The sequence below is a fragment of the Chaetura pelagica genome, unplaced genomic scaffold (assembly GCF_000747805.2).
Source record: "Chaetura pelagica isolate M959 unplaced genomic scaffold, ChaPel_1.0 scaffold116, whole genome shotgun sequence".
NCBI classification, from domain to species: Eukaryota; Metazoa; Chordata; class Aves; order Apodiformes; family Apodidae; genus Chaetura; species Chaetura pelagica.
Genome location: NW_009953655.1, coordinates 4238385 through 4255482, shown reverse-complemented (window position 1 = coordinate 4255482; position 17098 = coordinate 4238385). Strand labels below are relative to the sequence as shown.

Sequence of the window (17098 nt, the reverse complement as noted above, 5' to 3'; positions counted from 1 at the left end):
GCAGGAAGCTGCCCCAGGTACAGTGACAGGTATGGAAGCTTGAGGAAACAAGAGCTAGCAACTCAGAAACCCAAAGAGTGGTAGGCACGTAGTGTGGTTTGTACACCCACACATCGCTTCTTTAATTAACCTGCAAACTAATTAGCATTATACCCACCTGTTGGGTTAGCATTATCGCTCCCCAGCCATGAAATTCTTGTCCCTGAGGGCACCTTAATCAAGATGAGTGGCATTTGCTTCCTCACATGAATAATTTTGAGAGAACTTCTTGTGCCAGTAAATGGTATTTAACAGAAATCAGGTAGGAGGCTGTTTGTCAATAACCCTGCCACCAGTGACAGGGCAGCTGTGCCATGTGCTGCTGGGTGTTGGGCATTAGGTGTAAAATCAACACTGTCTTCTCTGAGCAGGTGAGACACTTCCCTGCAAATTGTTCTTAAAATACCATCAAAAAATTACCATAATTCTTATGCAACACAAAGAAATTCTGTCATATAAATACCAGTCTCAAACACCTAAGAAGTCTGCAAAACCTAGGAACCTAAAGAAAGTGGTAATTTCTTCTTGTTCCCCCCATTTAAAGTATACATTAATGCAATTATTTTTTCTAAGTCTAATAATTTCCAAGCTTATAGAATTATTCCTACGCTTTTCTAAAATAAGCCTAAATAAAAAACACAGATTATATCAATTAATGAGGACAATGGATTAAAACAATAATAAACACCTATTTCAGAAGGGCCCTTCTGAACTAAAACATTTATTTTTGCAGGCTTTGTGTACACAAAAGCATATATAGGGTAATCCAAGGCTCGAACAACAATTTTCAAGCATATCATACTGAGAAACTGATTTTGTATTTTAAAAATAAGACCAGACTGTAGAACCTTTACATTCTGTGGTGATAACTTAATCACTAAAACATTATTTGACATCTTGTTTTTAACAAGACTGCTGATAAAAATAAATGGAAAAAGAGGACAGCCCTGGACTAGCTGATTTACTTATATTTTCACTGTAACTTATTTTAATTTTTCTCACCTCAGAGCATCCTGTCTCTGCATTATTAAGAATATCAGAGTATATTTTATGCAACTGAAAGCCTTACTGTACTTTGAAGAAAGACTATATAGCTTTATACTAATTGCAGCTTCATCCCAAAAAAAGAAATATTCTCTCCCTCAAAAATTTAATGTAATTCAGAAATTTAGATTTTTAAGTAACATTTTTAGCTTTTGTGAAAAGCATAAAGGCCAGGAAAGGAGATTTAAAAGAAGAAGATATCCCAGTCCATTTATGGTCAAGGTGTAGTTTTCTCATTTGGAGCTTGCTTCAAAGATCTGTGTTAATGCTTTAGGATTTGACTTGTTACATTCTCCTGATTTTCAAATCTGGCAAATAAGAAATATTTACACTGTCAAATGTCTCATGGATTTTTTCTGAAGCTTTGAATTGCATCATATAAACACATCAGCTGAGACTGACCAAGACATGTTCTTCCTTCGTTTTTACAGCTACCATATAAACTGGTTTGCTTGTCATTTATGAATCCCAGTATAACACTTGCAGGAATGGAAAAAGTGAGTTAGCAACATAAATTTCTGAACATATAAAGCATCCAGCAGGAGACAGACACTCCCTTCCATCATTCTTTTCATTTTACAAGGAATTGTTAAGAATATTTTTTTTTAATTTCCTCTGGTATCCAGTTCTGTAAGGCTGATTCACTCAAGTCAAAACTGAGTAACTCATCAAAAGAATACTTTCTGTTCTACTTTCCCCAATGTGTAAGAGAAAAAAGATATTCAAATTGTGCAAAAGTAAAATATAGTGCAGAGTATTTTGCATGCCTACATATGATTAGACTGAAACATCTGATGTAGCTCAATGAAGGCAACTGGAATTTGAAACATCTTTCTAACTTCACAGCCATTTCTTTATGCCCACTCTTCAACAATAAGCACAGTTCAAAGCACATGTGCTACAAGAAACAGCCATAAAAATAATTAACAAACAAGAGGGAAGCTGGAAAACACACTACAAACTGAGCCCAGACAGGTTATGTTCTCAAATCCTGTCACCCATCCTCACATGGCTAGTGAGCGGACACAGACAGCACTACCCTGCATTTACCAGGACATTACTTCTTACTGCCCAGCCTCTGCTTTGCCTTCATGGAGCAGGTCACAAACTCTGGACTAGCTCTGAACTGTTAAACTTGCTGACAAGGAGTCAAGACAAAGGAAAACCCTATGGTCTGTGATGAAATCTTGCCTCTTCTTAAATGAAAACTACCTTTACTATGAAGTATTTTGATTTCCTCAGCCAAGCAAAATTTCCATCTACTCCTTTGGAAAAAAGATACCGTGCTTAAAGGGGCATCCAAAGCCCAAAGTTACTGACTGACAGGAGAAATACTGCAAGTACACCAGAAGGTTTTTCATGTAAGTGTAATGAAATACTTCCCAGTGATGTAGAATTGCACTATAAAACTTCCCTAGGTTTGTGACTCTTCAATTTTTGAAGTGATTACTGTGTCCAAAAGAATCACAGAGGCTCTGATTACTTCTAGTCACTATTTATCTTCCCATGCTGTAGGGCCACTGCAGCCCAAAGTGTTGAGCTGGAGTCATTAACATGTTCCTGTACCAGGAACCCAGTGGGGATTTTTTAAAAAAATATACCTTCAGATATACTTTACAAACATTTGCTAAAACAATCTTCATGCATCTGAAGCTCAGGATCTACACTGGCCACGAATGAAGGTGGCAAAATATGTTTTCTTAATAATAATTTTAAATAAATAAATAAATAAAAAGCTGAAATAATCAGTATGTCTGCAAAAAAAATTCCTCACCTTTGTGTTCTAAAAGGCTAGGATATGTCATTTCCCCTGATTTCAATGTCAGAGAAGGCATGGGGAAGCAAATCAGGAATACAGAATAGGCAGGACTAGAGGGTCACTGTGACATGGGTTTACCACCCTCTGGCACCCCCAAAAGAGGAAACAGGAACCTGCTGACCTGCTCAGCCAGCAGGATGAAGCAGCAGCACTTGGATCCCTCACAAGCATATGGTTTCACCACTGTGACTTTTTTTTCTCTTCCTGTCAGGGTCCTGGTATTGCAGAGAGTCACTTAGGCCAAGGTTTAACTTGTAAATGCAACCTGTATTTTAATCAGCTTACTTAAACCACTTTTTCTGAGTTCCTGCTTTTATTCCCCTACAGAATTATTCTGAGTGCACTTATAAAACAAAGCACAATCAAGGAAGAGCATGTCATATTATGACAGGGTTTTATTAATCAGTTTCTCCTTATAATAATGCTCTTCTATTACAGTGTTTAGCCCCATGAGATATGGCATATTTATGGTGGACACTGTTCAGCACACAGTCCTTTATTGGCTCAATAGAAGTATCATAGTGCACTTTGTCTTCCTACATCTGAAGAGATGACAATATATTTCCTGAAAAAAAAATTGTGAATCATAAATAATTTTCAACCTAAGCAGCAACAACCAACCCTGTATGGCCCAAATTCTTCTTTCTCACTGCTCTCAATTACTTCCTTGAAAGTCTGCTCCTAAGCTTGGAACAGAAGTATCAGGCTGCATAGGTTTGCAATAAAATTTTTAAAAATGCATAAAAGAAAGCCTGTTTTGCCATCATAAAAGCTAAACTGTCAGACAGCTGAGTTCATTTTCAGCACCCATCTTCTGCTACATAATTAATTTTATTCTTTCTTTTTATTTCCCTACCTTGACTCCCTATCTACCAAGAACAATTTAATAGGGATACAGTGTTCATAATCAGCATTCAGCTGACATTTCAGCTGAATTCCAATCCACAGCATTGTTTTACTTTTATTCTTCAATTCATCCTCTCAGAACATTTCACATCAAGCATCATGTAGGTTTGGTGTTACAAGCAAAGGGGCTGTCAGATAGCAAGCATGTCTGTTGCACTCAATTTGCTCCTGTGGAATATAGAAAAAGTGAAACTGCACAGACAAAAAGAAGATAATTTGACAGTCACAAAACTTAAGAATATTAAAGTATGCTGCTTCCATGGAAGGGAATTTTTAACTTTTTTTCCCAGTCAGCTGTTGATTTTTGTAATGCCAAAGCCTGTGACACAGAAGCACAGGGAGATTCAACCTTCCACTATAGAACTTTGAGTGTTGAAATGCCCAAAGTTGGGTCTGACTCCTGGGAATGCCAAGGCAATCAGCTTCCCTGTATGGGAAGGGACTAAACTTTCTGAAATATAGTGCATAGAGTCTGCATGAAATGCCTTCTCCAGGGATTACAGAGGGTCCCTAAACACTGCAATCCCATTCCAGCTCTCAACTTATCCTCTCTAAATGGGAGTCTTGGAATTCAGACTGCTCAGTCCAGTTGGAAGAGCTGGCAAATAAGGACAGAAATAGTGGCATTTTTTCTGCCTCACAAAACAACTTCATGGTTTAAACATCATTCAGAAAACAGGAGAGCGGGGATGAAGTTGCATGCAACTGAGAAAATCCAAATACTTTGAAGAAAAGCATGAAGACATTACAAGTGAAAGTTGGAGGTTGCTATCTAAGGTGTTGCAATGAGCTAGAAAGGAGAACAAGATTTAAATAATGAGCCTAAATCACAGTGACAAACACAACTGTTGGGAAATACATTCTAAATGAAAGAACAGCAAAGGATGATTTGAGATAGATTAAAGATTCTCACTGCAGAATGTGCTAAACACGCTCATGTCAGACATACACACAGAAGTACATCCTAACTTCAGGGCAGAGGCTTGAGCTAAACAACTCCTTCAGCTCTGTTTTTCTTGCACTACTCTGATTTATGGGACCAGAAAGATAATCAAGATAACAATGAGTTCTTCAGCGCATCATTCTGTGAAGAAATGTGCTGTCCTTTGGTTTCACCTCTCAACAATGAATGTGCATCTCATTCATGGTCCCTTAGTACAAAACATAAACAGCTCCCAAGGAAAGGACCTACACACGTATTTGAAATTGCATCCACTAGATCATGCTACAGAATTTCTTAAACATTCATGAGAAACTCTGTGTAGGTCTCATGAGAACTTCTAACAACATATGTACTAAACCTAAGTGCCTCCAGAATCCAGCAGTCTCAGAAATCAGGAAATCTGAATCATATTTTTGAACCTCTATCCTGTCATGGTATTTTAAGGTCCATAATATCCATAAATAGTCTCTTATTCTTAAGAGCAGGCATTCCCACAGCATACAACTCCAAAGAATTCCTTTCCTTGATCTGCAGTGCAAAGCTACAACAGCAATAGAAACAATTCCTCCCACAAATGCAAACACTCTATTTCAGTCTCTCTTTCCAACCAATCTTTCCAGAGTTATTTATAAAAAGGTAACCAAATTATTTAAACCAGAATTATATCATTCATCCCAACTTGAGGTTTTTTTCCATCTAGTAATGCAATTCAGAATTGTCATTGCATTTATGAACACTTTAAATCTTGCCACTAGAATTAGACACATTTCTCTGAAGTGATATACAACTAACAGTAGAAAGAGAATATCATCACTCATATTTGCTATCAATAAACTGAAAAATATTTAAACATTTGATCCGGACACTTTGACTCCATTTCTTGCTACAGAACTAAGGCATTCAACTGCAAAAGGTTATGGTTGGTGGATTTAGATTATGGCTGGACTTGATGATCTTCAAGGTCTTTTCCAACCAGGATGATTCTGTGAAAAATATTGTACAGAACATACAGGCACCTGTAGCACTGAAATGGGTTTGTGTTCATACAATGTATTTGAATGAAAATACAACACAATCCTTTCTGTGATAAAAGAAATGTGTTTATGGCTAAGCCAGCTGCTGCACTAGCAAACATTGTAACTGTGTATCATGTCAGTGTTCAATCAGCCATGCTAGTAGAGGTATCTTGCCATGTATGTGCACAAGACAGGTTTTGAAAGTAGTTTCCTCAAATTAGAGTGCCCATATGTTATCCTTGACAATGGACTAAAAAAAAAAAATAAAGTAAAATAAAATAAAATCACAATATAGAAACATAGCAAAGTTCTAATCCTTTTCTTTTAGCCCAGCAGAACTGTCTGGATGATTGCTCAGCACCCAGGGATATTCAGTCAAGGGCCTGGGTTAAAGATGGTGGAAGGAACACATTCAAACCCTGCAGTATTACTTTGAAAGCTTTGCAATGCCAAGTTCCATTGTACTTGAACTGTTCAAATATATAAAAGACAATAATGTAAAATTAAATATCTGAGGATAATGAAAATGCTACAAGACAGAGAAAACATGGGTTTCTTTTGCATTCTGAAGAATAGTGTCGTACCGAAGATTGAAGTTCCACAGGTACATAAATGAGAGTATTTGAGAGATGAAAAGATAGCTAAAAACTTCAGTCACTGGCTTTACATGTTGCATTTACCTAAAGCATCTATACCTACTGCAACAAGTATTCAGTTCTTTTCTTAAGCAATATTTTTTCAGAGTACCAGACACAAAAACTCGCCCACTCAATTTTCCTCACTCTTGTGTCTTCCTTTCCTGTTTATCTAAAAATCTGTCCTGTATTTCTACACTTCCAAATTGTTTAATGAAAGGTTTTATGAAAACAGCTAACTCGTCACATCTGCATGAATAGTCTTAGAGGCAGTTTTTGTCACCTTTGTTTGCATCCACAAATAATTTGCCACTGAAATTAATGCAGAAGTAATATTGTGCCCACCACATACAGCTTTAGATCCAAGCTCCCCTGTATTGACACACACTTTAATCATAAGTGCTTGTTTCCTTGGGTTGATTAGAGAACTAAAAACCTTAGCACCAGAAGGAAAGATAAAATTAGAGTTAATGATCCAATTTGTGCTTTTGCTTACATCTCTATAAATCAAAAGTAGTTCCACTGACTCAAGTGGAATAACTAGGAACAAGATCTGCTAAATTCTTCTGGATTTTCTCCTGCTGAGACAGACAAAGGAATAGAGTTACTTATGACCTCCACAGACACCTCCTTATCCTAGGTATCTTACTGGATTCATTCACACAAGCATCAGTCAGCTACACTTCTTTATGTATTTGCCAAGGTTTTAAAAGTCATAAGGAAACCCAACCACTAATAGCTGTTCTATGTCTGTTGGAAGCAGGCAACCTGAGAAATTTAATGGATCTACTTTATATATTATGATGTAATTCATAATTGTCAGTCACAGATTGCAGTAGCAAAATGAACCACAGACAATATACCTCTCACTATAGTCTTTAGTTCTGCTTCCATAAATCTTCTGTCTGTCTCATCATAATTTTGGACTTAAACATTATTCCTTAACAAAGCAAATGACTAAATGGCTCCTACCTGGTATAGCTGGTAAGACTCCAGACTGTAATATTGCTGTTCCCTAAAGAAAACAGAAAATTTTAGAATGAAAAATCTTTATAGGGAACAGAAATTTCACAAAACAGAGGAAGAATTGCAGAGAAATCATTCATAATCAGAAAAGCTTAACTCTTGGTTTTAAAATCCAGAACAGATGCAAAGGTGCTCAGATCTGAAGGTGTTCAAAACGTGTTAGTTACAAAACCTTTGTGTATCTTAGTAAAGGGTAACTAACCTGGCTTGGGGTGCTTTGCAACAAATGTAACAGGCATGGTGAAACTTAGCACTATTGAACCAGTCCTCAATTAAACCACAAAAAGCAAAAAAAAATAAATAATAATTATTTATACCCAGAGGAAGATGATACCACATCCAAATAACATGATCTTGGTGAGAAGAAGAATTCATCATGACAATCCATTCTTTTTCATAAATAAATGTGTCTTCTGAACTTTGAAGGGGAAGAACACTGTATAATTACTGGAGCTGAGTGATAATATTGCTTAAATCCAAAGCAACAAAATTCCATTTTATATTGATACCTGACAGTCTTTTTCTTGACCAAAATTCACAGACTTGTGACCTGTGATAACCCTCAGTTTCCTGTGCTTCCTTACAAAGTTGTGGGTTTACAGTTGCAATTAGAAGTTGACATCTACAGATACAGTGCTGATTTCCTAAAATTACTCAATAGGAAAAATAATAGATTATTTACTTATCCTCCATGTAGAAGTTCAAGTCAGTAATTCCTAGCCATACTAACATTTTCACAAGGCAAACTTATTAGGACATAGAGCTCATTCCATGTTACCATCAGGAAAAACTCAGAGTTAGAAATTAGATCCAACTTCAGTTCCAGCAGGTGGAAAGGCTTTCTTTTCTTTTTGGTTTTGATGAACCTTGCCATGAATAAGAAAAACATTATAGAAAATATTACACTTCTTCTGTTTCAGCCAACAAAATACACATTATAAGAGCTTAGTGGAACCGATGGGGGGGGTTATTTTTTTTTAGATACAGTTTTGAAATCTACAACACAGAACAACTTGGAACAGTGGAATAACACCTGCCACACAGGATTTTTCTGCCTGATCCTACTGCAAACGTAGAATCTAGAGCTTCAGTATTTACTTGAGATTTTATGCTAGTTGTATAGTTTAATACATGAGACACTGGATTTGAGCAACTGTTTAGAGTAGAAGGCAAGGGGAAGAAATCAGAAACCTGGCCAACATTTAATTAACAGAAATAATGTACCACAGCATTTCAGAAAATGAACATCTTATTAATTTAACCATAGTGTCTGTTATTTGTTTCTATAGATACCATGGGCCACAACAGAAGCTGCTGCTTTCCTTTGGGTAATATGTAGAATTACCCCCACAGATAAAAAAACAGAGGACTTTATTTAGATATAAATATTTTTCAGTTACAATAACATTTCTATTAATTTTTTTGTCACTATTATTTATAGCAGACTTTAAAAAAAAATGGGTTTTTTTCCTGCCCTCAGTAATTTATTACGGTTTTACTAACACAGATATTAAAAAAATCATTTCCCTGACTTTGGTCATGTCTGTGGATGGACAGCAGATGATGCTGCCTCTGAAGGCACTATCAGCTAGCTCTCTTCTTGGCACAGCAAGTGGCAGCCTGCCTTGCTGAAACGCATAGAAGTCAAATCTTGCTAATGAAAAAGGATCTCACAACTTTCTGGCAACTTCTTTGCTTTTAAAAAAGCAAAGCTTTTTTTTAAAAAAAAGCAACTTCTTTGTTTTGTTTTTTTTGTCACTTGTGGGATATGGGTGGCATGATACTTAGTTCACAAAGTCAATCAAAAAACTGTTTTGAGAAGGGAGAAAAAAAAATTCTTCATCGTCCTCACCTTCGCCTCTAGATTCATTAACCTGCACAGCTTTGCTGTCATTCAGGGCTTGGGCTTGATGCATGAAACTAGACAGCAAGTCAGAAAAATATTTTTAACCCTCTTTCCATAGATGCATTGCATATCAGAATATCCTAAATGATGGCAAAAGCATGGATAGAAATAAAGTCTTGAAGGCAGAAAACCTGAACAGAGATTAAAAGCTCCTTGAAGAAAGAATGGCACTTTGGATCCTTGTTTATACATAATCTTCCAGAGAGGACTCCTCTTTCATCATTAAGGATGTTACAAGCAACAGAAATGCAAAGAAACCAAGAATAATCTAAATCTTTTTATAGTGATTTGTTTTCTCCTCACCTTATTGTAAAGTTCTTATTTGCAAGGCAGCACACAATCTTACCTGCTAAACAGCTGCCCCTGCAAAGTCAAGTTGTAACTACTTGATGTACTTGAAAATTATGTTGTGCTGTTTTCCCTCCTTAGAGTGTTGCACAAGTACAGCACTTCTGCAAGGATGGGGATTAAGAAGTCAGCAATGCCCAACTGTTATAAACACTTCAGCTGCAGAAACTTTTTTTGGTGACTTGCTGGCAAATGTAAGTAAATATTAATCAGCAGGGCTTTCTGACCACTGAATGTGAGTGAGAATTCAAACCACCATTTGCCTTTTATTTAAAAGGAAAACTAGGCTGATTAGGAGTCTGGAGAACAGGTCTTATGAGGAGAGGCTGACTGAGCTATGACTGTTCAGCCTGGAGAATAGGAGGCTCAGGGGAGACCTCATTGCTCTCTACAGCTATCTCAAAGAGGGTTGTAGAGAGTTGGCCTCTTCTCCCAAGTGGAAAACAATAGGACCAGAGGAAACGGCCTGAAGCTGTGGCAGGGGTAGTTCAGATTGATATTAGGAAGAATTTCTTCACAGAAAGACTGGTGAGGCATTGGAACTGGCTGCTCAGAGAGGTGATGGAGGCACCATCCCTGCAGGTATTACAAAAGCAGGTGCACGTGGTGTTTGGGTGGTTTAGTGGTTAAGGGTTGTAGGGCAGAAGGTGGGACATGATGAACTTGGAGGTCTTTTCCAACCTTGATGATTCTATGATTCTGTGATTCTACACATCGTATATGACATAGAAATAGCTGAAAAGTTGAATAGAGATCATTTTGTTAATATAGGCACAATTTGTTTAATGATGGAGCCTTATTTCATGCCTGGAACTCTTAGCCACCCTTAGAAAATAATTTCTAAAAAGTTTTTCATAAAAATGTACAAATTAGGTAAGATTAGAAAATTGAGAAAGTCAAGACAATAATATCAAACATATTTTCAAAGTCCTTATTAGAAGATTAGATTATAAGTGATGAAGAAAGATGTAGAAAGTCACACAAAAGTTAAATGTGTAAAATTACATTAGATGTGGGACACTGATAAAATACCACTGAAATTATAGTGAATAGATTAAAGACAACAAATAGCTAAAAGCATCAGATGTGATTAGATTATAAAATGAGCCTGAGATCAAAGAATGTCAGGGGTTGGAATTAGTCCAGACTATAAGATTGTTGTCTTCATTTCTATTGCAATGTATCATATTCTTTTGTTTCTGCAACTCTGGGGCCTGCTGTTGCAACCTGTTGTAAGAGAGAGACTTCACCAAGTTACAGTGGCTACCACTAAGGCAACTTAGTAGAAAGAATGGTATCAGAGACTGAAAATCTTTTTTAATTCTACAAAACTCAGACAAAAGATGTTTTTGTCTGTAGGAGAAACTTTAAAATTATTATGGCATAATGTACAAATGTAAATGTATGGGTTTCAAGTGCAAAGTACATTACATATCTCAACCTATCATATGATTGCACAGAACAAAAAGGGGTAAGTGACCTCACTTGAATAATATGCCCTTGTTATGCCTGCTATGATATTCAGACAATAACTATTTAAATCCTGCATATTCCATTATATTACTCACAAATGTAAGTCAAGTATCTTTTCAACGTAGATTCTTTTATCTATGACCTAAGAGCTGAGTGCTGAATGATGTGATGCTTGGTTGTTAGTTCCAACAACCTCCCCACTACATCAACCCCAGTAAGGGAATATGCACCACTTGCATATCACACATCATGAACTACATGTCCAGGGCTATTTTAACTCTGGTAGTGATCTGGCTGCTGCCAGATGACATTCGTTTTTTATGTTCTCCTTCCAAATATCTTGGGTAGGGTTCAATGATAGAGTTTAGAACCTCTAGTTTGATATGCTGGATCATTACTCATAGATTAGGTCTGTTGCCCTAAACAGTTAAATACAACCTAAGCCCTGTTGTTTACTTCTGTGTGTGCAAATAATCACCACAGTCCATAACCCTTTTTACAGTAAAAATGGGATTTTCCCCCCTGTGTATCTTTGTCTTTCCTTCCTCTTTTTTTTCTTTTAACATTTAATTTTATTTCATTCAAAGTTTTATTCATGTGAAGTTTCATTAAATGTATGATTGACCAGATCAGTTAATCTTTTAAAAAATTAACAGACACAAATGCTATCCCATATAAAGAACAGTATGTCTACCTTTCTTTATATACTCAAATCACTACATACCCAATTCTGCTAACAGGACTTTCAGTCTTTGGATATGAGATTAGCCCCGAAGTTCAGGTCTTTCACTAGAAGGTCCAAAGCACAGAGTAAAAATTACTGTACTGAAAAATTTCCTGCTGTTTCCTTCATGTTCATAGTGACCAGAGGAAGCACAACTGCTTTTTAAGCTCATCTCCATGGTGTGAAAAAGGAGTCAGATAGACAGAAAAAAAAATAAATGAAAGAAAATATTGTCTTAAGACTAATCCCTCCCATTGCTGGCTCTAAGGCTAGGAACTCATGAATAGCTGCTCCATACTAAGCAAATCTTTTCAAAGAAAAATATACTTTTGTTTCATATTTTTCCTCCTAAAAAGGAGGAAACCACACTTCCAAGAAAAAGGAGATCAGCTTCTGTAGATTGTAATGTTGAGCTGAGCACTGGCATGAGGAATGAAATGCCATTTGCCTGATAACTGTCAACATTTCAGACACACCCCATCAGTTACAGCTTATGTTATTCCCTTTGTGTTCCTTCTGAAATAAAGCTCTTCTTTCAGCTCATCTAAGTTTGGCAACTTCTTATAGGTCCATTATTCTGAACTTGGTAATAGTTACAGTTTTGTGTGCAGGAAAGACATGGATCTGTTGGAACTAGTGCAAAGGAGGGCCACAGATTTGATCAGAGGAATGGAACTCCTCTCCTATGAGGAATGGCTGAATGAGATGGGGCTGTCCAGCCTAGAGAAGGGAGGGCTCTGGGGAGACCTTATTGCAGCCTTGCAATCCTGGAAGAGGGCTCATAAGAAAGAAGGGGACAGACTTTTTAGTAGGGCCTGTTGAGACAGGACAAGGGGAAACAGTTTTAAACTAAAAGAGGGTAGATTTACACTAGACCGAAGGAAAAATTGTTTTTACAATGACAGTGGTGAAATACTGGCATAGGTTGCCCAGAGAGGTGGTAAATGTTTCACACCTGGAAACACTCAAGGTCAAGATGGGGCTCTGAGCAACCTGGTCTAGATTAAAATGCCCCTGCTCTTTGCTAGGGGGTTGGACTAGATGACCTTCAAAGGTCCCTTCCAAGCCAAACCATTCTATGATTTTTAGGTGTCATTTGCTTTAATCTAAGCACGTGTAAGAAGTTTTACCCCCATCTGGGTCCTCAGACTGGAAGAAGAAGGGCTCTGCATAAATGAAAGGCTCCTAGATTCTTCTTGTTATGAAAGAGGAATTTATACTCAACAGTAATAAAAGCAGCTGTTTGGAATTTATACTCAACAGTAATAGAAACAACTGTTTGCACTGTGAGACTTTTATTCAGCACAAACCAAAAATTAACTCATAAAGAGAGGATGGACTGCAACATTGGTCAGCTGCTTAATTTTCACAGAGAATACAACCTAGGTTTTTTTTCTCCTCTCTCTTACTTTATTTTAAAACTATTGAGAAGTATCAAGACCATGAGAAATATCCAGCTTTTCAAGAGAAAAATATCAAAATCATGACTCAAAATGCAGAAGATGCTCCCTGAAAAGCAGAAACTGTGAAGCAAACTTCTCTAACAAAGAACACTCTCATGCCTGTTGTCTATAGCTGGTGGCCCTTCACCACAATCCCTCATGATTGCTTCACATAGTTTGTAACTAGAGGAAGGCAGCACTTTACAGTTACATAATTTATGACAATAATATCTTGACCTGTCAGCAACTTCATAAAGAAGCAAAGGACACAATGAGAAAATCTGAATGAAAATTTTGAAATCAGCATAACAATTGGGAAAGTGTCAATTGCTTTTAGAAAATGGAAATGAAAAAGTCTTGAACGTGTTGGAAGTTCTGCAAAGTTCAGATATTTCAGCAAAAAGAAACCAGTCCCTAGAGAAACTGACAGTTTAAGTACTTTCCTCATGAGGATTACAACTATGACTTATTCTTGGAGAAAATCACCAGACAACTTCAAAACCAGAATGCCTAGGCTGCCAAAGGAAAGTTCCCAGGAAAGGTTAATAAATACAGACACGTGGAGCAACCTTTAAAGTTCATCTGCTTTAATGGGCTGTTTCACAATGCCCAGCAGTTGATCAGGTTCTGAACAAAAGATTCAAAGTAATTAAATTCTAGGACCCTTCACTACAACTCCAAATGAAACAGAAACTCCTGTCCATGACATGCTTCAGGTTCAAGGCTCCAATTTCAGCCACAAACTTCTGATTACTCAGCTTCATCTGTCACAGGCCAACTGCTGGCTTACAGAAAGATTGCTGAAGTCAGTTCAGAAACATCTCGGTTTGCTCAGCCAAGCCCAAACATCAGCTATTTTCTGAAGCATGAAGCTGGCAATTTCAGTGGCACTGGCAAACCATGCTGTGTGACACATTAAAATACACCTCCTGAAATCTGTGGGATAATCAGCTCAACTCATCTACAAGTTACAGGTGTTTAAATGACAAGAGATGAGGAAAAATATAAAGTATTTTTTAATTCTAATCCAGATTGGCAAACCCATCTTTTCTCAGGTTTTTACAGAGGAACTCTTAAGCTGTGATTTTGATATGCTTCTAATGAAAGCTTCTTGCTGTGAGCTACCTGCAACCATGAGTCGTTTGTCATCCCATCCAGAATATGACCCTTGCCATCAGAACATGACCATTAGCTCCAAACATGACATGCCTTCCCCTTAGTACACCCTGAAACTGTTCACTCAAGGGAGAGAAAGAAAAGCTGGGCTGAGTTCTCTACCACTGCTACCACAAAAGCCAGCACCTGGATCCAGCTGCCCAGCTCCCACACTGAGATAAAAGCCATCTCCAGCTGAAATTCAGATGGTAGGAGTCTTGGTGTCAAAGCTGAAGAATCAAATGTCAAGCTCTGCCACTGATAATGTATGTGCACAGGGAAGCTGACACAGCAACAAGGAACATGATTTGCTCTCCTGTTTTGCTTTTCAAAAAAGAACCTAGAACTACTACATACCAAAGAGTCACACTAGGAGTGTGCTGAACAAGTGGACTTTAACACAATTACATGGTCACATATTTTTTTTCCATGGGACATCTGCCTTGTTCACTGCACAGGAGGGTCAGATGTGTGGGTAAAATCAGGATGACATGAGCAACTGTAAATCTGTCAATTCCTCAACAGTGAGGAGCTTAACTTTTCAACCTAAATAATAACCTTTTAACATCAATTACATACATATCTCATTACGTACAAAAGTATTCAGACAATTCTTGAGGAAACAGCTGTGCAATACCATCCAAGTCATATAAAATATCTGGTGTAAACACATCACTGAAATTTGTGTCTGTTTCCAGGCACTACTACAAGTCAGCCTTGCATACTTGCTAGACAAAGAAACAAAGTCAAGAGCACATACAGCTGGTCCAGAGCAGTAACACTCACTCCAAGTAGACAGCAAAGTCTTAACGCACTCAACACCAGACCCTCATAAATTGTCCTAACACCAGTATCAGCTTAGACAGCTTGTGGTCACAGAGAACTGCCCCAAACCACAACTCAGGAAACATAAATAAAATAAAGACATTCTGCCACCTTCTTCAAAGACAGATTTTGGGTTTATCTTAAAAATTTTAAACATTAGGTTTGAGTTTCTCATTGATCTTAAAGAAATAGCTATGACAGTTCCAGATCAGACAAGATTACTAAATATTGGTTTCTATAAAGGTAGAAGCACTTCATTATTTCATAGAGATTTTGTGAGGACAAGGACAAGCTGCATAGAGAGAGACATGGCAGTAGCAAACACTCTAGGCAGATCTGTATAAGCTACTCAGCTGAGAAGGTGGGCACTAATGATTATGAATATTGGTGAATAGAAGTTCTTATCTAAGCTTCCTGACAGACCTCAAAGCACAGAAACACTGGAGCACCATGAGAAGACATTTCACCCCAAATTCATGGTACAGGAGGACTTTCCTAGCAGGAGGCAGGACTAGGCTGAGGAATTCAGGCAGCCAGAAGTGGTTAAGCCAGACATAGCAAATTGCCTCTGCAACCAATTTTAATTCAATGTATTTGATAAACATGGCCAGAACTGGTGCATGAGTTAGAAGGCAGGAACTAAAAACAATTCCTCATGAAAAATAAAACCACCATATGCAAATGTCATAGGGTATATTCATCAAACATAACAACTGGGGCATAGCATCTCCTGATTTCAGAGCACAGAATCCTGAATAAATACACCTGTGAATTGATGCTAGATACATAATAGAAGATACTAACAAAAGCCTCCACTGTCTCATCTTTCACCAGATGTATCTTATAACAATTATCTGCCATTCAGGACACGAAAGACTCCTTACAGTTGCCATTAAAATAGACCATTAAATACAATGAACTCAGAAATTATAACTTGTTTTTCTCTAAGCATGAGATTACTCCTCAGAAATATGCAGGTCTAAGATCCAGGGCACAATCTAAGTTCAGTGTGTCTTATATCTCTAGGGCCAAAATACAGATAGACAATTCCTTCACGTAATAAAAATCAGGTACATTGCCTTCCCCCTAACTCCTCAGTTGAGCTGTCATGATTTACAGTAGCAGAAGTTCTGTTCTGGAGTTTTATAAAAGTGAACAACATTTAGTTTAGATGTAAGACAAGCAGCAGATTTTCTAATTCAAGATAGTGTTGTCAACTTTTTTAGAGATGTTTTCATAGCAACATTACATTCCCTTTTCCCTTTTTCAGAGCCTTGTTCAGCTAGGCTTTTGTTAATTAAACCACATTTCCAAAGACAAACAAACTCCACCTGTAATGCTTAAGCAGAAGAGTTCAGAGACACATTTGTCCTATTGTCACAGCTAAAGTTTCAGCAGGGCACCCACAGCATTGCTTTAACCATTCACATTCTCACAGGTGAATGTAAGTGCTGTTATTCATAATGCAGCACAACCATGCATACAACAGCTTTAGCCACACAGAAAGACAGAATGTGTTTCTCTTTAAGAAGCAGTAAGAATAGAAAGATGTTTCTGAACAATAAAAATCAATAGTAAATATAAGTTGCATGTATTTGTAGTCTTACAGAATGAGAGCAAAACTGCAGGCATCTGTGCCTACAGCTGTATTTCAACATGAAAAATAGATTATTTAAAACTTAATTCAGTTCTAATAACTAAGGCGAAAAACATCTGGTTTATTTATGCCAAAAAGTCTTTTTTTTTTTTTTTTTTTTTTTTTTAAAAAAAGACGGGCATTTTGAAATTTTTATAAAG

General features: G+C 37.2%; 1 protein-coding gene across 1 annotated transcript in view; it reads right to left on the bottom strand.

Moving 5' to 3' along the window:
* The window catches only part of DOK7 (docking protein 7), a 59155-nt gene that overhangs the window by 6666 nt on the left and 35391 nt on the right, over nucleotides 1–17098 (bottom strand). Inside the window, exon 7 of the mRNA XM_010000295.1 lies at nucleotides 7375–7417. Coding sequence (XP_009998597.1) covers nucleotides 7375–7417 — 43 coding nt within the window. The remainder of the gene's footprint in view (nucleotides 1–7374; nucleotides 7418–17098) is intronic.